Source organism: Salminus brasiliensis, chromosome 12 (assembly GCF_030463535.1).
Source record: "Salminus brasiliensis chromosome 12, fSalBra1.hap2, whole genome shotgun sequence".
NCBI lineage: Eukaryota > Metazoa > Chordata > Actinopteri > Characiformes > Bryconidae > Salminus > Salminus brasiliensis.
Window position 1 is genome coordinate 37,732,806 of NC_132889.1, and position 15,697 is coordinate 37,748,502.

General features: G+C 46.7%; 2 protein-coding genes across 3 annotated transcripts in view; one reads left to right on the forward strand and one right to left on the reverse strand.

The window, feature by feature from the left end:
• Positions 1-6,453, reverse strand: part of cacng2a (calcium channel, voltage-dependent, gamma subunit 2a) — a 77,666-nt gene extending 71,213 nt beyond the window's left edge. The window contains exon 1 of the mRNA XM_072693291.1: positions 6,156-6,453. Coding sequence (XP_072549392.1) covers positions 6,156-6,366 — 211 coding nt within the window. The 5' untranslated portion in view covers positions 6,367-6,453. The remainder of the gene's footprint in view (positions 1-6,155) is intronic.
• rpl27 (ribosomal protein L27) overlaps positions 1-15,697 on the forward strand; it is a 404,812-nt gene that overhangs the window by 206,091 nt on the left and 183,024 nt on the right. The window lies entirely within an intron of this gene.

The window sequence follows — 15,697 nt, forward strand, 5'->3', positions numbered from 1 at the left end:
AATTTCTAATGCTCTTGATTTCCGAAGATACAATGAACGAGCAGGTGTCCAAATACTTTTGGCCGTACTTTTTATAGTGCATATCTGAAAAGCACTGCAATATTGAATGTTATCAATACTGCCCAGGACTATTCGGAGTGGGCCTGGACGGGTTCTGGGTAATGACGTTGGTCACAGAGTGTAAATTCGGGTGTGACGGCTAAAGGCGGACAGGTGCCTTGTTTCTGATGAGGTCAAATCTATGAATCCGAGCTCGTAGGCAGCAGAGCCTGTGGCCTGGTTTAATAAAGCTGCGCTGCACACAGAGCCCACACCACATTAGAATATGAGATTTGAGAGCAGTGTGACGGCTTTGATCATTTGCACGCGTGTTCTGAAGCTTCACAGTCCGACACCTTCTCTTCAAGCTGCTGATGAGAGAGAAAAACCTGAAGAATCTGAAGAACTTGATAAAGAACCAATAAGCACTCAAATTATTCTTTAGGTTGCCATGGTTTCAGACTACATGGATAAAAGTATTGGGACACCTTTCTTCTGTCTGTTCGTCTATCTATCTATCTATCTATCTATCTATCCGTCTGTCTGTCTGTCTGTCTGTCTGTCTGCCTTCCTGTCTATCTATCTATCTATCTTTATATCTGTCTGTCTATGTATCTATCTATCTGTCTGTCTGTCTATTTGTCTGCCTTCCTGTCTATCTATCTGTCTGTCTATGTATCTATCTAGCTGTCTGTCTGCCTTCCTGTCTATCTATCTGCCTTCCTGTCTATCTATCTATCTGTCTGTCTATGTATCTATCTAGCTGTCTGTCTAGCTTTCTGTCTGTCTATTTGTCTGCCTTCATGTCTGTCTATCTAGCTGTCTGTCTGCCTTCCTGTCTGTCTGTCTGTCTGTCTATCTATTAATAGGTTTCCCTCTCATTTCAAACCGTCTGTCTCTGCAGCAGAAATCCGTGCAGGCTGCTTGTCGGGTGAGTGTGACCCCAGTCTGTAACTGCAGAGCTGTTTGTGTGATGCTCGGCTCATCAAGGCCTGACAGCCATCGTGATTCAGTTATTACACAAACCACTGTTTACTACAGAGCATATGGGCTACTGATCCAATCAAGAGGCAAGCAGCAGAACCACCAACAAGCACTCTGAGAACCACGACCACGCCAAGGAGAGGAGAGCAGGGAGGCGCTAACATCAGGGAAATGTCCATCGGTCATTTGATAAAGCCTGGACTTCTGAGAGAACATAAACTGGCCACTTTATTAGAAACGCCTTCCTTGTGCTTCCACTCACAGGCCACTTTATTAGAACTGACCGCTCATTGGGGGCAGGAGGGCAGTGAGCTACACTATATGTCCAAATGTTTGTGGACACCTCTTCTAATGAATGCATTCAGCTTTAAGTGACACAGATGTGCAAATGCACACACACACAGCTTGTCTAGTCTTTGTAAGGAAGTACTGCCAATAGAATAGGACTCTCTAAAACAGATCATCATGATCTGTTGGCACCTATTGGCACCATGCTGCCTAATGCCAGGCGTGGGCTAGAGGGGTATAAAGCCCCCCAGCACTGAGGAGCTGTGGAGCAGTGGAAGAACTGTGTTCTCTGGAATGATGGTGGAGGAGCTCCATCCAGTACTTTTGAGGTGATGATCATCCAACATCCTGCCCTTATGATCCCAGCCTTCTTCTCTGGACAGTAGAGACAGTTACTCCAACAAAAGCAGGATCGGTTCTTTTTAATACCCATTTTGGAATGAAGCAATGAAAGAGCAATTGTCCTAATACTTTTGTCCATATAGTCCATATAGGCAGGAGTTAAAAGGCCTTGAGCGTTTTGTTCTTTGATTTCAGGGTCATCAGACAGATGACTAGCAAACCCTGAGCAGATGCTGAGGCCAGGCTCACAGATGCGGCCAAAGTCACCCACCCTGCGCAGAGTCCAGAGTCGACAGAGACATGAGCGGTCAGGTTTGAGGGGAGACAGTGGGCAGTGTCCCTAACCTGTACTTTAAGTAAATGAATATTAATGTCAATCTATATATATATACAGTCATGCCCGAAAGTATTCATACCCCTGGCAAAGTTTGACTTAAATTTACTTTTATTTAACCAGAAGTTATATTTTTGCCTTGAAACGACACAGGCATCTCCCAGGAGATAACACGATGATGTACAAGAGGCATCATTGTGGGAAAAAGTATTTCTCAGCTTTTATACACATTTGAACAAAAAGTGGCATGTCCAAAATTATTCATACCCTTTGAAAACTGTCACAGTATATGGGAAAATCCAAAGTTCTATACCATTCCAAATAGTCCAAGCTGTTTTAAAGCATCCTAATTACCCTGATTCATTGGGAACAGCTGTTTTAATCAACTCAACAGGAGAAAAACAGCAGCTCTCTGCAGTTGGTTTGTGGACAGTCATGGCTAAGACAAAGGAGCTCACTAAGGACCTGCGGCTGTGCATTGTGGCCGCTCACAAGTCAGGAAAGGGCTATAAAGCCATATCAAAATGTTTTCAAGTTCCAGTGGCTACAGTGCAAAGTATTATTAAAAAAATACAAGAAGTTCCGCACTGTGGAAAATCTCAGAAGATGTGGTCGGAAGCCAAAAGTGACACCTGTGCTGGCCAGGAGAATAGTGAGAGAGGTGAAGAAAAATTCAAGGATCACCACCAAGGCCATCCTGGTGAATCTGGACTCTGCTGGTGGCGACATCTCAAGGCAGACAGTTCAACGGACACTGCACACTGCTGGGTTCCACGGACGCAGGCCAAGGAGGACACCACTTCTCCAGAAAAGGCACACAAAAGCCCGCTTGACCTTTGCAAATGCTCATCTGGACAAAGAAGAAGACTTCTGGTGTTCTGTTTTATGATCAGATGAAACAAAAATTGAATTGTTTGGCCACAATGATGTGTGCACCATTTGGCGTAAAAAAGGAGAAGCCTTCAACCCTAAGAACACCATCCCCACTGTCAAACATGGTGGTGGGAACCTAATATTTTGGGGGTGTTTTTCAGCCAATGGACCAGGGAACTTGATCGCAGTAAATGGCACCATGAAAAAAGAGCAATACATCAAGATTCTCAACAACAACATCAGGCAGTCTGCAGAGAAACTTGGCCTTGGGAACCGGTGGACATTTCAGCACGACAACGACCCAAAACACACAGCCAAAGTGGTGAAGAAATGGTTAGCAGACAAAAACATTAATGTTTTGCAGTGGCCCAGCCAGAGTCCTGACTTGAATCCAATTGAGAATCTGTGGAGGGAGCTAAAGATCAGGGTGATGGCAAGGAGACCCTCGAACCTCAAAGAGTTGGAGCTCATCACTAAAGATGAATGGGCAAAAATACCAGTGGAGACATCCAAAAAGCTGGTCAACAATTACAGGAAGCGTTTGATTGCTGTAATAGCCAATAAAGGCTTTTCTATTAATTATTGAGAAGGGTATGAATAATTTTGGACATGCCACTTTTTGTTCAAATGTGTATAAAAGCTGAGAAATATTTTTTCCCACAATGATGCCTCTTGTACATCATCGTGTTATCTCCTGGGAGATGCCTGTGTCATTTCCAGGCAAAAATATAATTTCTGGTTAAATAAAAGTAAATTTAAGTCAAACTTTGACAGGGGTATGAATACTTTCGGGCATGACTGTATATATTTTAAGTGCCCCCCCAGGTAAATAAAGGAGTTGAGGTTTTGCAGTATGGAGCTATTTTACAGTGGACCCTGAAAACAGACCATAATATCTGACCCTTAATAAAACTAGACTGCACTTGTGGTACAGGAACGTAGGAGGAGACAGAAGACCAGCGAAGTCAGTAGGAGTGTAAGAACTATGCTGAGAGTGCAGCAGGATGCAGGGTGATGCAACACAGACGGCGAATTGGGTCCTGAGATGTGACGAGGACGAAGGTGAGCTCTATCAGGCCCTGATACCCGTAACCTCGCAAGGTCACATCACGAGGTCAATGCTGGTCACTGGAGCACGCCAGGAACCTGACTGACACCAAGCGCTGCAGCAAGACGCAAGAAGGCCTGGTGTTTAACAACATACAGTACTGTACAGAGGTTTTCAGAGCCACAGGGTGACCAGGATGACCAGCTTCTCAACCAACTGACACCAGCTACCAATGAAGCTGGATTTTCACCATAGGAATTATACAGCGATTTTATGGAGATTCTGAGATACAGGGTAAAACGTAGGGACCGCACTGTCATCAGCCAAGGGCTAAACGGTGGAACACCCCAGTCTATAGTCGGTGGCTCCCTGCTTTAGATATTTCATTTTCAGAGCAGAGGAGTCTGCAGGTGAACATAAATCCAGTAAAAAGGAGAAACAAGAGCTTCTCATTCTGAAGAAAGAAAGTAGTGAGATCTTGTAGGTGAGCTAGTCTGAAGAACAGAGCTCGGTTCCTCCAGGGTTTTCCTGGACGCCCCCCAGTCCAGCCAGCACAGCGTGGAGGATGTGTTCAACTCCATCAGCAGCAGCAGCAGCAGCAGCAGCAGCAGCAGCTCACCTGATTTACCATCATTAAGCCCTGATTTACCACCAAGCCAGGTGTTGATCTGAGGAGAACTCTAAATAACACTAGACTCCATGAGAGAGGAGAACTTTGGAGATGTTCTAATGATGAACACAGTGATGGAGAACCACCACCACGGCGTTCATAAATGTGCAAAAATGCAAGCCTAACCAATCGCAACACTCCTACCTTGTTAGGCTGTATCCTGTTTGGTCTCTTACTGTCCTTGGCCCACCACAAACACGACACCTCACGGCTCCTCAAGACAAAACGCAACAGTTTGAGCACCTCTGCTTAAAACTCAAATGGGGCCAAAGTGTTTTAATGAGGCCAAATTCAAACTTTGAAAAATAATAAAAAATATAAAAAAGCTCTAAATGAAAATAAACACCGTCAACAAACACACTCTGCACCACGTGTGCCAAAATACACCTGTGAAAATGGTACAACTGTTGCGCCGTCCAGTAAATCCATGCGCAGGAGAAGGAGGTCTCTAAACTGAAGCTGCGGTGTGTGCGGCCTTTAAATACCTGGACATGATAGCAGTATTTAGGCCTGCGCATCTCTACCACTAACATCTGCAATAAGACGACACACCACCGTGCGACAGTGCCCTTATTATCAATACACAAACTAATGCTACTGGGCGACTGTTGCTGTCCATGGTGCTGATTGTGGACACACTCACTATATTCACTACGTCTACATACTGAATGCTCACTACCCTTGTATGTCTACTCACTCACTGGCCACTTTATTAGAAACACCTACCTTGTGCTTCCAATCACTGGCCACTTTATTAGAAACACCTAACTTGTGCTTTCACTCACTGGACACTTTATTAGAAACCCCTACCTTGTGCTTCCACTCACTGGCCACTTTATTAGAAACACCTACCTTGTGCTTCCACTCACTGGCCACTTTATTAGAAACACCTACCTTGTGCTTCCACTCACTGGCCACTTTATCAGAAACACCTACCTTGTGCTTCCACTCACTGGCCACATTATTAGAAACACCTCGCTTGTGCTTCCACTACAGGTGTACAGTTACAGACTGTAGCTCCACCTGTTGCTGCACACCCCTCCACCTCCATTCCTGACTGGTCACTTTCTGACCACAGGGCCGTCGTAGACCGTTCCCAGGTAACTGCCAGCGCTGCTTGTGTTCACGGTTCTGGTGCGAGTGCATCGGCCAGGGGTTCTCTGCTAGGTTGAGACCACCCAACCTTCACAGAGGAGCAGCTCTGTGGTCAGGAGCTGACCACTGCTGAAGGGCTAGGCTAGAGGATGCTAAAGCTCACACACTGCGCATCAACAGATGTGCTCGAACTCCAACCTCCCTGAACCTAAACACCCTCAGTGGGTGAAGCTAGGGGGGCGATCTGCTGGATGGATGGGTGGATGGATAAATGGATGGATGGAGTCACTCACAGCTGACGCGGTAACACGTGCGCACGTGTTGAGACCGGAGCACCACCATAAACGTCATCAGGGGTATTAGCTTCAAAGGGAGAGAGAGAGAGACAGACAGACAGAGAGAGAGAGAGAGAGAGAGAGAGAGAGAGAGAGAGAGAGAGAGAGACAGACAGAGAGAGGAGGAGGAGGATGGGGGTCTCCTACCTTCCAGGCAGCACGTCCTCCACAGGCCAGAGTGTGTCATGACTTCCTCGTTCTTCTTGCTGGTCTCGTTCTCGTTGCTCGTCTTGATCTTGCAGACTCCGCGCGAGTAGAGCCAGTAGTCCGTGCCCACGGCGATGGTCATGAGGCTGAAGGCGGCGAAGGCGCCCACCGTGGTCAGCAGCATCTGAACGCCGCGGTCAAACACGCCCATGTTCCCGCATTGCACGAAGGGGGGACCCCCTTTCCTCTTGACGTACAGGAAATAAATATTGGAGATTTTGCGCGACCACGCCGAGCCCAGGAAGAAGCGGGAGAGCGCGAGGCGTGAGGAGGGAGAGGAGGAGGAGGAGGAGGAGGAAGAGGAGGAGGAGGAGGAGGAGAAGGGGGGAGGAGGAGGAGGAAGAGGAGGCGGTGGGAGCCTTATGGTTGCGTTTGGGTGAAAGACAGATGAGGCGAAAACTGACCGAGCCTCTCCGGCTGGGGGGCTTCCTCCCTTCCTAGGAACCGTCTTAGCTTAGCTTGAATAGAAGAGAGAGAGTGTGTGTGTGTGTGTGTGTGTGTGTGTGTGTGTGCGTTTATTATTTTGTGCACCTGCACGTCTTATATAAGCACGAATGCTCCAAATAAAAGCCACGAGCCTGCAGACCTGCTCGTCTTTACGCAGCTGCAGAACATCACCACTACACCAAGCCTGCGCGAGACGCTCCAGAGATCTTTGGTGGCTGTGGTAGACCCCCGGTTTAGATTTAGGCTATGACCAAATTCCCAGCTGATATGAGAGAGGGGGACGGAGCTATTCAACGCATTACGAAGACCACCAGACTCAAGACCCCAGATGATGAAGGAGCCCAAACGGACGCCTGGAGACTCGCTGGAGCTGAGAAGCAAACCAGAAGATGGACCAATGGATGGGTAGATCCAGTCCCTCCAGTCCCAACACTTCAACAGCCCGGAATATTCCAGAACATCAGTTACATCAGCGTCCCAGAACGAATCGAGCAAAGCCGAGGAAAATGTGGGAGGTAGAACCGAGCGAAACCGAGCGGAACCGAGCGGAACCGAGCGAACCAGAAACGAGTCGAAACGAGTCGAAACGTAAACAAACGGTTCAGTTCTGCTTTTTCCTAAAATTCTGGTCCCCAGATTCCATAGGTGTCTCCTAGCTGTTGGGAAATGTCCTCCAGGAGTGAGGATGGGGGGGCGTGGAGGGTCCGGGAAGCATGCAGCCCACCGATCCCACCATCAGGGGCTGGAGAAGAATGCAGACGCGGCTCCGAGGGTGGAGAGCAGTCCTGCTGCCTCCGCTGCCCCCGCTTCTCCTCGGTGCTCCTCCGAAGCGAGCTGTCGACACCCGGGAGCGCGCCTGCTGCGGAGCCCCTGCGCCATGAACCGGGGGGCTGGAGCTGGATGAGGAGGATGAGGAGGATGAGGAGGATGAGGATGAGGAGGAGGAGGAGAGAGACGACGAAGAGGGAAAATCAGAGCAACAGCAGCGCTGGGTGGGGAGGTGGGGCTGCCGGAGAGGGTGGCAGGAGGAGTGGTGGGTGCTCTCGCCCCCAGCTGGACTGATCCCGGTGCGGACCGTAAAGAAGAAGCTGGCCGGGGCTCGCGCTGCTCCTCGAGTGCAAGTGTGCAAAGGGGCGATGGCGCACTGATCCGCCTCCCAGCGCTGCTGCTCTAACCGGGAGGGGGCGGGGGGAGTGAGGAGGAGGAGGAGGAGGAGGAGGAGGGGGGGGGGGGGGGAGAGAGAGCATGCCTGCAAAAGAGTCACGTGTGGATATGCATAATAATATTATATTGAAAATATATATATGTGTGTGTCCAAATGTTTGCGGACACTAATAAATGCATCCAGCTATTTTACCTTAAGCACCCATTGCTGACACAGATGTGCAAATGCACACACACACACACACACACAGCTTGAAGTACTGCCAATAGAATAGGACTCTCTGGAGCAGATGAACCCTGCCTAATGCCAGGCGTGGGCTAGAGGGGCGGTGGAACTGTGCTCTCTGGAATGATGGGATGGGATGAGCTGGGGATGAGGTGAGGTGGTGACCGCTCTTGTCACTGAATGCAATCAAATCCTCACAGCAATGCTCCTCCAAATTCTAGCAGAAGGGCTTCCTCCCTGGACAGTAGAAACTGTAGTTACTCCAACAGAAGCAGGATTAAACCCTTGCTTTCAGAAGACGCGATGAAAGAGCAGGTGTCCAAATACTTTTGTCCTAGAGTGAATGTGAGAGATGCTCCTGCACCTTTAAAATACATCTCTATTAAAAATCCCTTGAAGAAAACAGTTGTAGTGTTTAATTGGTGCTGAATGTGGTGTTGTGTTGATGTGTGTCGCCCCCTGTCTTCATAAAGCGGCGCTTGCAGGCCTTGTTTTCGTGGCCTGCTCAGAGCCTAGAAAGCAGCAGGCACTAAAACAAAGCCTGAGTAACATTTACAATAAACCAACACCATTTTTAAAGGCATTCTCTGCGTGATTGATTGGTGCTGGTGTTGACGAACAGCTGGAGTTGGTTAACCAGTAAGAAATAGGGGGAAAGAGCCAAAACATTAGGACCTCAAGGATATTATAATATGTTCCTAAATGCGCTGCCAAACAGCTCTCATCCATCTAACTGTCTGTCTGTTTGCTAGCCTGTCTAGCTATCTGTCTAATACCTCTAAAGGTGGTATCTGTGGTATATGGCGTTACCAAGGTATTCCAGCAGGTCCTTTAAGTCCAGTAAGTTGTGAGGTCGAGCCTTCATGGATCAGTCTTGTTGTTCCAGCACCTTTCATAGGTAAACGAGGCACACTCACCTGTCCGTCCACATGATGGAAAAGAAACCAGGACTCACTGGACCAGACCAGCACTGTAGGTGCTTTCAGTGGTGGACGGGTGTCAGCATGGGCACTCTGTCTGGTCTGCAGCTACTTAGCCCCTTACACAGTAGGGGGCGCTGCACTATATGTTGCGACACGTTTCTCCTCCCGTATCTTCATGAAGTATTTCTGTTATAGTGTCACAGTGGTCTTGCCAGCCAGTTGGTGGTCTTACCATCCTCAGACCACTCTCAGTAGGTACTTAACACTGCTGAATGGGAGCCCCCTCCAAGCCTTGGAGTCCTTTGGGAGACGCTCCGAGCTCCCAAACTGATCTGAGTGTATCAGGTCTACGAGAACCATCTGTGGTCTTAATGTTTAGGCTCTTCAATGTGTGTGTGTGTGTGTGTGGCTGGCAGGTCTCTATCTATCGATGTGTGTTTGCTCATCTTGTCCCTGCACACTAATCCGGCCTTCATTAGCTGTGTGACAAGCACCCAGATGAACAATGAGTAAACAGCTAGCTTTGGCAGTGTGACCTCTCTCTCTCTCTCTCTCTCTCTCTCTCTCTCTCTCTCTCTCTCTCTCTCTCTCTTTCTCACACCCTCTTTCTCTCTCTCTATGTGAGAATGGTGAATGGTTTGGGATTAGCACTATTAACAGCACTGACCAAACAAATGGCCTCAAAACACTGAGAAATAAACACACACGCCACCTCAGTGTGTCTGACCGTTGTCCTTTAATTGGTATATCTAAGCTGTTCTTCTCACGCGTGCATTTCATTTACCAAAAACTGCTCATTTAAAAAAGGATCCACTGAAAGCTTATTAAGGCCTCAGGATTAACACTGCTGCCAGAGAGCCCCCCGATGAGCCATGTTGTTTGGGAGATGCTCCGAAACAGATCAGGGAACCAAAATATCCAGCAATAATGATCTGGTGATCAGGGGTCCAGAATGTCTTGCCATAATGATCTGGTGATCTGGGGTCCAGAATCTCTTGCCATAAAGATCCGGTGATCTGGGGTCCAGAATCTCTTGCCATAAAGATCTGGTGATCAGGGGTCCAGAATGTCTGACTATACTGATCTGGTGATCTGGGGTTCAGAATGTCTGGCCATGACGATCTGGTGATCTGGGGTTCAGAATGTCTGGCCATGACGATCTGATGATCAGGGGTCCAGAATGTCTGACTATAGTGATCCGGTGATCTGGGGTCCAGAATGTCTTGCCATAAAGATCCGGTGATCTGGGGTCCAGAATGTCTGACCATAATGATCTGGTGATCTGGGGTCCAGAATCTCTTGCCATAAAGATCCGGTGATCTGGGGTCCAGAATGTCTGACCATAATGATCTGGTGATCGGTTCTATCAGCACTTCATTGGCTCCCAGTTAAATTCCGTATTGAATACAAAATTCTTCTATTAACATATAAAGCCCTACATGGCCTCGCTCCTGAGTACCTGCAGGATCTTATAGTATATTACGAACCATCAAGACTACTTAGATCTCAGGGTGCTGGCCTCTTACTCGTTCCCAAAATTCAGAAAACCTCAGCAGGGGGAAGAGCCTTTTCTTATAAAGCCCCCCAGCTCTGGAATAACCTTCCAGATAATGTTCGGGACACAGTCTCAGTCTTTAAATCTAAGCTGAAAACGTATATGTTTAGCTTTTGGTTTAGCTTTTGGTAATTAATGTTTCTTAGATAAGGGCTGCAGGTCCAGGGGTTCGCGGACCCAGGGAATTGTAGTACTCTGAGATGCTGGAGCTGTCGTCTCGCTGCTTACACGCGATCACTCAGGTTTGTTGACGGTGGAGCAGATAGATGCTGGTGTTCTCAGGGTGCGCCTGTGTCCGTGTTACCTTCTGGCTCTCTCCTTTTAATTATGCTGTGATAATCAGACCTGCCGGAGTCGTCAGACATACCCAGATGCTGATGATCAACATTCTCTGCACTCCATAAAATTCCTCTTAGAACTAACTTCTCTCTCTTTACCTTCCCCGAGTAAATGGCCACCCAGCCCAACCTGCTGGAAGATTGCAAGCTGAGGTCCCCTCTACCTGCGTCTAACCAGCTGCCACCTACCAGTCCGGCCAGCGGGTCCCCCCCAACCCGCCACCACCCGCTCACTGCTGCCTGTTTGGTGGCCGTGCTGAAACCTAGATGGACTCATGTCTGTCTGCCACTATTAATATCACCACTATCAACTTTCTGTTGTATCTGCTTTGGTAATTTTTATCATTAATGTTTAAATAGTCTGGGTTAGGGTTAGGGGTCCCCCTTGTGAGTCTTGGTTCCTCCCAAGGTTTCTTCCTCCAGCTCTGAGGGAGTTTTTCCTTGCCACTGTTGCCGTTGGCTTGCTCACGGGGGTCTTTGACCCTTCATGTTATTTCTTCTTTCTTCTCTGTCTCTGTCCTTTATTAAGCACTAATTATGTAAAGCTGCTTTGTGACAACAACAGTTGTAAAAAGCTATACAAATAAATCTGACTTGACTTGACTTGATCTGGGGTCCAGAATGTCTGACTATAACGATCTGGTGATCTGGGGTCCAGAATGTCTGACTATAACGATCTGGTGATCTGGGGTCCAGAATGTCTGACTATAACGATCTGGTGATCTGGGGTCCAGAATGTCTGACTATAATGATCTGGTGATCAGGGGTCCAGAATGTCTGACTATAACGATCTGGTGATCTGGGGTCCAGTATGTCTGACTATAAAGATCTGGTGATCAGGGGTCCAGAATGTCTGGCCATAACGATCTGATGATCAGGGGTCCAGAATGTCTGACTATAACGATCTGGTGATCAGGGGTCCAGAATGTCTGACTATAACGATCTGGTGATCTGGGGTCCAGAATGTCTGACTATAACGATCTGGTGATCAGGGGTCCAGAATGTCTGGCCATAACGATCTGATGATCAGGGGTCAAGAATCTCTAGTCATAACAATCTGGTGATCTGGGGTCCAGAATGTCTGACTATAGTGATCCGGTGATCTGGGGTCCAAAATCTCTTGCCATAAAGATCTGGTGATCAGGGGTCCAGAATGTCTGACAATAACGATCTGGTGATCAGGGGTCCAGAATGTTTTGCCATAATGATCTTGTGATTAGGGGTCCAGAATGTCTGGCTATGACAATCTGGTGATCAGGGGTCCAGAATGTCTGACAATAACGATCTGGTGATCTGGGGTCCAGAATGTCTGGCCATAATGATCTGGTGATCTGGGGTCCAGAATGTCTTGCCATAATGATCTGGTGATCAGGGGTCCAGAATGTCTGACTATAATGATCTGGAGATCAGGGGTCCAGAATGTCTGACTATAATGATCTGGAGATCAGGGGTCCAGAATGTCTGGCCATAATGATCTGGAGATCAGGGGTCCAGAATGTCTGACTATAATGATCTGGAGATCAGGGGTCCAGAATGTCTGGCCATAATGATCTGGAGATCAGGGCCCAGAATGTCTGACTATAATGATCTGGAGATCAGGGGTCCAGAATGTCTGACTATAATGATCTGGAGATCAGGGGTCCAGAATGTCTGGCCATAATGATCTGGAGATCAGGGGTCCAGAATCTCTAACCGTAATTATGTGGTGATCAGGGGTCCAGAATCTCTAGCCATAAAGATCTGGTGATCAGGGGTCCAGAATGTCTGACTATAATGATCTGGAGATCAGGGGTCCAGAATGTCTGACTATAAAGATCTGGTGATCAGGGGTCCAGAATGTCTGGCCATAACGATCTGATGATCAGGGGTCAAGAATCTCTAGTCATAACAATCTGGTGATCTGGGGTCCAGAATGTCTGACTATAGTGATCCGGGATCTAGAATCTCTTGCCATAAAGATCCGGTGATCTGGGGTCCAAAATCTCTTGCCATAAAGATCTGGTGATCAGGGGTCCAGAATGTCTGACAATAACGATCTGGTGATCAGGGGTCCAGAATGTCTGACAATAGCGATCTGGTGATCTGGGGTCCAGAATGTCTTGCCATAAAGATCCGGTGATCAGGGGTCCAGAATGTCTGACTATAATGATCTGGAGATCAGGGGTCCAGAATGTCTGACTATAAAGATCTGGTGATCAGGGGTCCAGTATGTCTGGCCATAACGATCTGATGATCAGGGGTCAAGAATCTCTAGTCATAACAATCTGGTGATCTGGGGTCCAGAATGTCTGACTATAGTGATCCGGTGATCTGGGGTCCAAAATCTCTTGCCATAAAGATCTGGTGATCAGGGGTCCAGAATGTCTGACAATAACGATCTGGTGATCAGGGGTCCAGAATGTTTTGCCATAATGATCTTGTGATTAGGGGTCCAGAATGTCTTGCCATAATGATCTGGTGATCAGGGGTCCAGAATGTCTGACAATAACGATCTGGTGATCTGGGGTCCAGAATGTCTTGCCATAATGATCTGGTGATCTGGGGTCCAGAATGTCTTGCCATAATGATCTGGTGATCAGGGGTCCAGAATGTCTGACTATAATGATCTGGAGATCAGGGGTCCAGAATGTCTGACTATAATGATCTGGAGATCAGGGGTCCAGAATGTCTGGCCATAATGATCTGGAGATCAGGGGTCCAGAATGTCTGACTATAATGATCTGGAGATCAGGGGTCCAGAATGTCTAACCGTAATTATGTGGTGATCAGGGGTCCAGAATCTCTAGCCATAAAGATCTGGTGATCAGGGGTCCAGAATGTCTGACTATAATGATCTGGAGATCAGGGGTCCAGAATGTCTGACTATAATGATCTGGTGATCTGGGGTCCAGAATGTCTGACTATAATGATCTGGAGATCAGGGTTCTACCATGTCTAGTCATAATGATCTGGTGGTCAGGGGTCCAGAATCTCTAGTCATAAAAATCTGGTAATCAGGGGCCAAAAATCTCTAGCCATAAAGATCTGGTGATCAGGGGTCCAGAATCTCTAATCGTAATGACCTGGTGGTCAGGTGTCCAGAATGTCTGACAATAGCAATAGCAATTTTATAGACACAGTTTTTATATAATACATGTAGGAGTTTGTAGATATTTGAGGGGGGGGGGGGGTGTTTTGAAAAAGATGTAAATTATAATCAGATTAATTAATGCTCTGATTAATTGAGGTATCCCTCATTGATTAACCCTGTAAACAGTCTTATTACAGAGAACAGCCCCAGCAGTTTGTACAGAAGACCCTGTAGTTACTGAGTCATACACCTTAGTGTGTGATGAGCCTGGGAGTGTTAAGGGGTGTGTATTCAATTCCATCAGACTGCTCAGTGAAACAGACTCATACAGCTTAATCTCACTCAGATCCTCCATTTCTGCTTGTGGAAGCAGTGTGTGATCAGTAGAGGGCAATATTGCACAGGTCTCACAGCTTTCCCCATTCCCAGCCAGAGCAATGATACAAGCCCGGATACAAGAAGAAGCCTGATTATTCCAAACAGCATCAGTGTATGGATGTACAGCACATACTAGGGTCTCTCCCTCCTTCATTTATTTAATATACATACATATATTTACATAGCATACATATTACCATACACCATCAGCCATAACATTAAAACCACCGCCAGCTGAAGTGGCCAAAGGGGTGGAGCTACATATCAGGCAGTGAGTGAACGGTCAGTTCTTGAAGGTGATGGGGGTGTGGATGCAGGACAAATGGACAAACGTAAGAATCTGAGACACTTTGACAAGAACCAAACTGTGAGGTTCTAGATAGTGTTTCCGGTACGCAGTGGTCAGTGCTTACCAAATGTGCTCCAAGGAAGGAGAACCAGTGAACCGGCCCACTCTCTCTTACTAATGCTCATGGAGGCTCCGCCCACCTCACAACTTATAGGGCTTAAAGAATCTGCTGCTAATGCTGGTCTTGGTGGCAGATACCACAGGATATCTTAAGAGGGGTTGTGGAGAGCAGGCATCCACTAGGTTGTTATTTTGCTTGGGTAGAAAGTTCTGAAGAAATCGAGATGATGTTTGAAGCGATATGCAGAAACTGATTGATTAAGATCTAAATAATGAAGATATAGAAATTAATATAAATAAACACAAATATAAGGATTACACAATCTTCTGAGGAAAATAACAAACGCAAGCAGTAGCGCACTGCACTGACACTTTTTGAGGACACTTTTTGAGGACACTTTTCCCACACTTGGACACTTTATCATGGTACTGCTTTTTAATTCATCTAATCTCATTGTGATCAGATTTCAATTCAAGTCAGGTTGGCTTTATTGGCGTGACTGTCTCATAAACAATGTTGCCAAAGCACACAAAATAACACCTGAACAAAATATCAAAAATAAAATAAAAGAATTAACAATGAAAAATTAAACAATCTAATAATAATAATAATAATCTATTAATGTACAGAACTAAAATAAATAGTAAATAAATTGGACTGAATATTGTTAGAGATGTGACATAATGTACAGAACTAAAATAATTTTTTCATTGAAATTGTACAATATTATAATATATTATATATATATAATTATAGTAGCTATAGTGACTATATTTATACATTTTTATTTATAGTAGTGTTATTATGGTGGGTGGGGTGTAATAGGGAGTGGGTGGAGTTTGTGATGATGTCACTCATTGTTCTTCAGGCGGTGGCATGTTGTCACATATTTGGTGAGGAAAATTCCTAATTTTTTAGGTTCAGTAAGATTTCCCAGATTTGGGCGGAGGTTCTTCAGGGTTTGGGTGAAG